Source organism: Terrapene carolina, unplaced genomic scaffold (assembly GCF_002925995.2).
Source record: "Terrapene carolina triunguis isolate 2854851 unplaced genomic scaffold, T_m_triunguis-2.0 Scaffold17, whole genome shotgun sequence".
Taxonomy (NCBI): Eukaryota; Metazoa; Chordata; order Testudines; family Emydidae; genus Terrapene; species Terrapene triunguis.
Window position 1 is genome coordinate 5,481,044 of NW_020664368.1, and position 8,276 is coordinate 5,489,319.

The 8,276-nt window shown below is 49.0% G+C and overlaps 1 protein-coding gene across 1 annotated transcript; it reads left to right on the forward strand.

Moving 5' to 3' along the window:
• Positions 1 to 5,370: 5,370 nt before the first annotated feature.
• LOC113406067 (protocadherin-8-like) lies at positions 5,371 to 7,836 on the forward strand. Its single transcript, XM_029910735.1, has one exon. It carries the CDS (start codon positions 5,371 to 5,373, stop codon positions 7,834 to 7,836), a length of 2,466 nt encoding a protein of 821 aa, XP_029766595.1.
• Positions 7,837 to 8,276: the final 440 nt, after the last annotated feature.

Here is an 8,276-nt window from a genome sequence, read left to right on the forward strand (position 1 = left end):
AGAAGCAGCTCCAAGGGCTGCAGTTGGAGGACCACTGCACTAGAAAATACACTGTAGAAGTAAGCTTGCGTTGGCAGTGAGATGGACTAGATCACCTCCTATGTCTTTTATCAGCTCTAATTTCTATGATTTCATGAAGGATCAATAAGTAAAAGATTTACCCCATGGCATTTACGTTAAAAACAATACTCCGCTGTTGAAAACTGTGGACCCTTTCAAATTACTAGGGCGGGGGTGGGGGAAAATTAGTTAGAGTTTGATGAAATACCAGCATTTATACACATAAAATTGCCTTTGGTCAGTAATGCTATGAAAAATGTATGGTTACCATTACTAAAAAAGTAGTTGTACAAAAATAAATAAATAAAGAGCCACCAGGAAGATGGTGGAGTAGAGAAAGCTGGGGAAGAAACAGACAAAGCCAGTAGGAGAAGACACCCTTCTTCCCCTCTCCCCCCACAGATCAGACACACTGGGAACAGGGTCCTAGGAGCATTTAAGAGTAAATGGGCCAGACTCTCTCCTGGAAAATCATCATAGCTCCACTGATGTCAGTGTGCTCAAAAGTGTTGACTGGCATTTATATATACACACCAGAGAGAGGGAGAGTGTCCTTCATTTACCAAATAACCAAATCAAATATATATATATGATGGGTAACTTAAAAACACAATAGAGAGGTGATATTTCCAGGAGCTTTGCTTGCTTAAAGAATGAACGATTTGGTTATTTGGTAAATGAAGGACACTCTCCCTCTCCCTCTCTCTGGTAAGTCTAAGACACCTGCCACCTGGGGAAGTAGTGTGGTCCAGTGAACAAGCACTAACTCAGGAGTCAGAAATGCTGGATTCCATGCCCAGCTCTGCCACTGACCTGCTGTGTGACTGGGCAAAACATTTCACCTCCCTATACCTCAGTTTCCCCATCTAGAGATAGGGGATAATGGGACCTGTCTTCTTCTGTAAAGCCCTTTATGATCTACAGATAAAAAATGCTATGTGTTATTATTAAGTAAGCAAAATACTCCAGAATGGCGAGTTTTGCCAGTGCAAGAACTTCCTGATCTCAACTTTTGTATTTAAATTATTAGACTGACTTTTTTTCTTATATCATTCAGCATTCTCTGTATAAACATGTTTCTCAATAGGTACTTTTGGGGAAAAAGGCTTAAAAGATTAGAGATAAGCTGAGGTGATGTAATTCAATAAATTCCTCTTCTGTATTCAGGCTAGATACCAATTAGTTCTGATTCTTCCTTAATTTCCACCAGGTTAAAGAAAAGATGGCTTTGGATTTGATAAAGATGATTTGCTTCTACACTGCTGTGCTTTAGTAATTTTCAACTATATTTTAACTTGCCACTACGGTACTGGATATATGGCATGTTTAGCTCTGTGTGATCCTGAATTATCTTCTCAAAATATACTTTATTAAAGAAATGAGTATTTTTACTGATATCTTTGTAACAAACCAAACCCTCTGGTTCTAATCACAAAAGAATTTAATAGCCAATGGTCTAATAATAATATGCAATAACATGACATTAAGACATATCTCATTTGTATGCTTTGGCTCACATGACTAACTTTGGTTCTGTTTCAAGGAATGATTATAAAACTAAAAAAGAAAAATAATCCCTGCCCTTCAGATTCATTTTTCAAACAAATATATCCGTTTCTTCTTAATGGCTTCAGTTCCTGGTGTTTAAATCTGGAAGCTATTGTACTTGATAACATGCTCTCATTAAACCTCCACAATGTGCATGCATTTGAGAAATGCAAATTGTTTCCAGCCGTTATAGGAATCTGCACTAAGGATAAAGCCATGCAGAAATTGTTTATTGCGCAGGGAAAACAAATCTGAAGGAGCAAAACTTTTCAAGGTCTTGTAAAAGTTTATGTTCCCATTAGAACAAACCTTATCACCACTTGCTGCATTACATTTGGGGAGTTTGAAGCAGCTTCCCTGTGGTTTCATTTGTTCGGGAAACACGCTAATGGTAGTTTCATGATTAGTGTTTGTGATTATGGAGTGTATAGAATGAGATCTGGAATAGACTTTAGAGGGCAACGAAATTCTAAACTGTATAGCCAAATAATTCACAACAGTGTTATTACTCTTGTAACTTTCTCTGAGTGGGAGTTGGAACAGGAAGGAGAGGGAAGCAGTTTGATGATCTTGTAGGTTTAAGCCTTGCTACGGTGGTATTTCAACCACTGGTGCAGCAGCTGGACTAGTACTTGGGCAAAACCCTGGTGTAGGACCAATTTAAAATGATGCTGTGTGCCATATGTGCAGCTTACCCCACTTTGAAATTGGGGCTAAACTGCACACCTGCAAGTTCTCCTTAATCAATGTGAGCTCTATACGGTAGGGATGAGATTCTGTGCTGCCTCCTAGAGCACCAATCCCCGCACCAGATTTTGAGAGGGGGTCCTTTTAGAGAGCAATCTGCTGCTGTCTTGCTCAATTCCTCCGCTGGTGGAAAGCCTTCCCTCCCCCCGAACCCCTCCAGCCAGATCCAGGGCTTTTAGAGCAGATTTGCATGAAGGGACAGGGCTGGAATGAGAATAGCAGCCTAAGGAATTTGCATCGGTGCAGCTACTCCACTTTTGGCTGAAATCTCAGTATAGACAAGGGTGCACAGCCAGATTCTGATGCCCTTACTCACCTTGAGTAGCAATTTACACTGTGAGCAGACACGAAGAAATGAGACGACTCGGGGAGCAAACTGCTACTCACTGTGATTTAGGATGTTAGAATCCAGCTCTTATTTATTATATGATGTCAAGTAGAAGATAACCACGTGGGCGTTGCAGTTCTATTAGAGCGTATTTGGCCACTCCAAGTTTAGGCATCGTTTACATTTAAACTACCCCTTCCGTCTCGTTATTTTGTTTTCTCTTGCAAAGGTTTAAATCCTGTTTAACGGATTTTATTCCCCAACAATTTGGCGAAAATTAGTGTATCATGGGCTTTTGTTTCAGAAACAAAAGTGAACTCTCTGGGCAAAGGGGTTTTGTTTTGACTCCCCCCCCCCCCAAACACCATCATGTGGTTTTACTAAACTGAACAAGAGGAACAAATTGCTGCTTTCCTCGCCTGCATTCACTTACACTTTGCCCTGTCTGCAGCATTGTTTTTGCTGTATTTTGATTTTTTGTTAAGCTCCTGCAGAGGTCCCCATGAGGTTCCTAGACTCACCTTTTGTCAGGGTGTATGCTGGCAAACTTGAAAGCAAGCGTATCTTTCCCACAAAACTTTTGATGCGAAGATCGATATTTTTTAACCTCACCCAAGTCTAACAGAATGTAACGTGTGTGTTTCAGCAGCTCAGGGTTGTAAACACAGCATGTTAAAGCCAGATGCCTAAAAGGGACAGTTCATACAGTTTCTCTGTTAGCTCGCCTGTCACTCAACGGGTGCAGCGTTGATCTTGCCTCAGAAAATGTCTCTTTCCTTCAACTCCAAATGTCCTTCGTTAATACGGAATGCTTTGTTTTTAATACGATTGTTTATTATAGCAGTAGTCATAAGTAATAACAAAATCCCAACAGAAAGCAACATAGCACTCTCCCTTCGTTAGGTCAAGCATGCACTGATCATTTACACATTATGGAGGACTGGTGTGATTATAAAATCGGTCTAGTAGCAGCTAACAAAAATAATATGTACTTCTGCTTGATATACTAAATTTATGCAAAATAAGGCCAAGATGTCATACTCATTGATATCTTTGGCACCCTAGTTGCTAAAGCATAATAACCAAAAGCATATCTTGAAAATGAAACTATAGTACTTGGGTCAATAGTGGGTTAGTAGAATTTAATGTTCTATAAGATGTATGAAAAACATTGAACATTCAGATCATCAGCCGATGAGAGATGCATGGCATGGAACTTACAGTAGAAAAGGAATATTCATTATTCCTATAAAAAGAGTGTTCAAAAATAATGTTGACAGTATTGATCTGCTCAAAAATATACAAGCAGAAAACCCCCAAAGTAACCGTCTCCCACATACATACACAAAATCAACCAACCTTAGACACAAACGAATTCTTGGTTTTCAATTATTTATTTGAAATTTCTACCTGATTTTTGGACTTCATTGATCTCTTTAGCACAGTTGATAAGTTACCTTTTGGTTTTTTTTTAGTGTGCATGGAAGAAGAATCATTTCTCGAGGAGCAGGACAATACTGATGTGCAGCGATGCTAATATACATCAGAAAACCATACACTTTTTCATCACCACTTCGTAAACAATGGTTAGAACTGTCAACAAGGTGACACTTTGACACAGTCAGGGAACTTGACACCTAACGATTTGTTGCCACCCGGCATTTGGGCAGATGGTTTCATTCCCTTTGAGCCTCCCACTTTTCAAACCACTCGCAGCTTCCTCCGTGCAAGGACTTTTAACATAAATATTCTCATGGCAATATTTTTATGGGCGTGCGCACGCGCATACACTCACATCTTAATCATAAACCATACACCCAAAACATCACTGGAAACCTCCTCGCTTCTTTCTTCCACCACCTAAGGAGACAGTATTGGGACTAAGAGTTGGTGGGCTTCCTGCCTGGTCTCTTAAAGGATTAATCCCAGGGGTTTCTCACTGATCAGCCCTGATGAATATTAAGCGAGGTGGAAGAAAAGGACAGTGTTAATTCATATTCTTTAACTCATAAAAATATCGTAAGGACTAATTATGTTGCGTACATGGATACACCACAAGTAACTGCTAATGTGGGAATTCCTGTCACCATCATTCTTCCCCCTAGCTTCCGCCTACTGCGCCACCCCGCTTTATTTCTACAGATGTATGTGTTTGGTTTTTTAATATAGTGTTTGTTTGTATAAGCACATTCTTAAATGTATTATAGGGGAAAGTCCTCTGCTTTTGTACAACTGAAGCGCAAGTTAGTGGGAAAACTTTAGTCGCCAAGTTTGCTGGAGAACGGAGCAATGTGTTTGCACATGTGTAATTGACAGATTGTTCGTTTCTTGGGGGAATGTCCCACTGAGTCCATGCAGGGGACACTATGACACTGGTGTCCCCAGGGATCAGAGGATTGGTCAGGGAAGATGCTGATTTGCATACTCTTATCTATATAACCTCTGGGAAAGGGCGCAGAGAGCAAAAAGGCAAGCTGTAGCCTGGGGCACGCACAGCTACTTAAAGACTCCTGGCACCAATTACATAGCGGAGAGGTTCTGATGGCCGGGATGTGTTTAAACGGGGGGCAGTGATCAGTCTGTGCATTCAGGATTGGGGGCTGTTTCTAATCTGGCATCTTTAAAGCTTCTACAACACAAAGGGCCAGTGGCTTTTTTGAGGACTGCGTGGTAGGATCTCAGAGGCTATGTCTCCTGGTCTCACACTGTCCAGAGCGGGACTAAGCTCTGTGCTGCTGTGTCTCCTGGTCGCAGGGTGCCTGGCTGAGATGGTCAGGTACCACACGTACGAGGAAGACGCCCCCGGTACAGTCATTGGGGTGCTGTGGGACGATTTGCAGTCCCGCTCTGGGGACAGACCCCTGGGCAGTTTCCGCCTGATGGAGCCGTTCAGCAACAGCTCGCTGGTCCGGGTGCGGGAGGGGGACGGGCAGCTGAGCATCGGCGAGGAAGGGATCGACCGGGAGCGGCTGTGCGGCCAGTCCCTCCAGTGCGTCCTGGCTTTCGACGTGGTGAGCTTGTGGCAGGAGCAGTACCGGCTGGTGCACGTGGAGCTGGAGGTGCGGGACATCAACGACAACGCGCCGCGCTTCCCCCAGGCGCACATCCCGCTCGAGGTGTCCGAGAGCGCCGCGCCCGGCACCCGCCTGCCGCTGGAGATCGCCGTGGACCCGGACGTGGGCTCCAACTCCATCCAGAGCTTCCAGCTCTCGCGCAACAGCCACTTCGGCATCGAGGCGCAGCCGCGGGCGGACGGCGGGAAAAGCGCCGAGCTGGTGCTGCTGCAGGAGCTGGACCGCGAGACCCAGGCCGCCTACACCCTGGAGCTGGTGGCCCAGGACGGCGGCAGCCCGGCCCGCTCGGGCACGGCCACGGTGAGCGTCCGGGTGCTGGACGCCAACGACAACAGCCCGGCCTTCCCGCAGGGCTCGGTCACGGTGGAGCTGGGCGAGGACGCGCCGCGGGGCTCCCTGCTGCTGGACCTGGACGCGGCCGATCCCGACGAGGGGCCCAACGGGGAGATCGTCTACGGCTTCGGCAGCCAGGTGCCGGCCGAGGCGCGGCAGCTCTTCCGGCTGGACCCGCTCTCGGGCCGCCTGACGCTGCAGGGGCCGGTGGATTACGAGCGGCAGCGGACCTACGAGCTGGACGTGCAGGCGCAGGACCGGGGCGCCAGCCCCCTGGCGGCCACGTGCAAAGTCATCGTGCGCCTGGCCGACGTGAACGACAACGCGCCGGGCATCAGCATCAGCCCCCTGAGCGGCGCCCCCGCCGGCGCCGGGGTGGCCTACGTCAGCGAGGCGGCGGCGCGCGACAGCTTCGTGGCGCTGGTCAGCACCTCGGACAGGGACTCGGGCCCCAACGGGCAGGTGCGCTGCGCCCTCTACGGGCACGAGCACTTCGCGCTGCAGCGCGCCTACGCCGACAGCTACGTGCTCGTCACCGCCGCGCCGCTGGACCGCGAGCGCATCCCCGAGTACAACCTGACCCTGGTGGCCGAGGACCTGGGCTCGCCGCCCTTCAAGACCATCCGGCAGTACACGGTGCGCGTGAGCGACGAGAACGACAACGCGCCGCTCTTCTCCAAGCCCGTCTACGAGGTGGCGGTGCTGGAGAACAACCCGCCGGGCGCCTACCTCGCCACCGTGGTGGCCCGGGACCCCGACCTGGGCCGCAACGGGAAGGTCCTTTACAGGCTGCTGGAGACGCAGAGCCCGGGCGGCGGCCCCCGGTCCGCGCTGGTCTCCGTGGATCCCCACAGCGGGTCCGTCCGCGCCCGGCAGCCCCTGGATTGCGAGGAGCTGCCGCTGGTGGAGGTGGAGATCGAAGCCTGCGACGGGGGCGCCCCGCAGCTGTGCCAGCGGGCCCGCCTCAGGCTCCGGGTGGTGGATCAGAACGATAACGCCCCGGTCATCACCTCCCCGCCGCTGGCCAACGGCTCCGCCGAGCTGCCGCTGCCCGTCAGCGCCCCCGCCGGGTACCTGATCGCCCGCTTCGCGGCCAGCGACGCGGACCAAGGCGCGAACTCCGAGCTCTCCTACTCCCTCCTGGGCGGCGCCCACCCGCTGGTCGCCCTGAACCGGGACACCGGGGAGCTGGCCCTGCGGAGGAGGCTGCCCGGCGGGGCCTCGGAAGCGGCCTTGCCGCTTGTTGTCGCTGTCCACGACGGCGGGAGGCCGTCGCTGTCCTGCACAGCCGCCGTTCGGCTCATTCCCACGGACACACTCCCCTCTAGCGTAGAGATCGTGGTCGTACAGCCCTCGGCGGAGGAGCTGCAGCCCAGCCTGGACCTTTCCGTGGTCCTCATCGCTGTGCTGGCCGGAGGCTGCGGCTTGCTGCTGATCGCTATCATTGCCGTGGCCTCCACCTGCAGGAGGAGCAAGAGTCACTTCCAACCTGGGACCGAAGAGCAGGGGAGAGGCAAGGAAGCCAGGCTGCTGAAGGGCTCAGGCTCCCAGGCAGGGAGCTCCTGCCCGGGCCAGGCAGACTCCTGCCAGCTCTCTGTTACAGCCGAGTCTGATAACCCCAGTGACACTTCCCAGGCCGAGGACAGCAGCAGAGAGTCCTTGTGTCATTCTGCCCAAGAGAGGAAAGCCAGGAGCAGAGACTCCCAGGTAAGCATACCCGATTCCTTTTCAGAGGTTCTGCAATGAATTCATCCTTTCAACTCCCAAGAATTTGTAGTAAGCGCTTGACACAACATTCCATGAGGTCACCTAGCCAATTCAGCTTGATTCATATCTGGACATTTTTGTGATTGGAGAACTAGATCTGTTTGCTTGTAGACATATTGGTCACTGGACTGGGAGTCTGAAGATCTGGATCTGATTTCTGAATCTGCCACTGGGTTACTGCCTGTATTTCACCTCTCTGTATCTCAGTTTCTCTATCTGTAGAATAGGAATAAGTGTATGTACCCACCTTTGTAAAGTGTTTTGAGATCTACAGATGAAAAGGGTTCTATCACAGCTAAGTATTATTATAGAGATGTGTATGTGTTTTTGTTGATATATATTGGCTATGGTTTATTTCTGTTTGTTGTAATTATTATTATTTCTATTTATTTGATATGTTAGAATCATATTATCCATCC

Excerpts from the sequence above, each read along its gene's own strand:
- LOC113406067 (XM_029910735.1), top strand. The coding sequence starts at position 5,371 with ATGTCTCCTGGTCTCACACTGTCCAGAGCGGGACTAAGCTCTGTGCTG.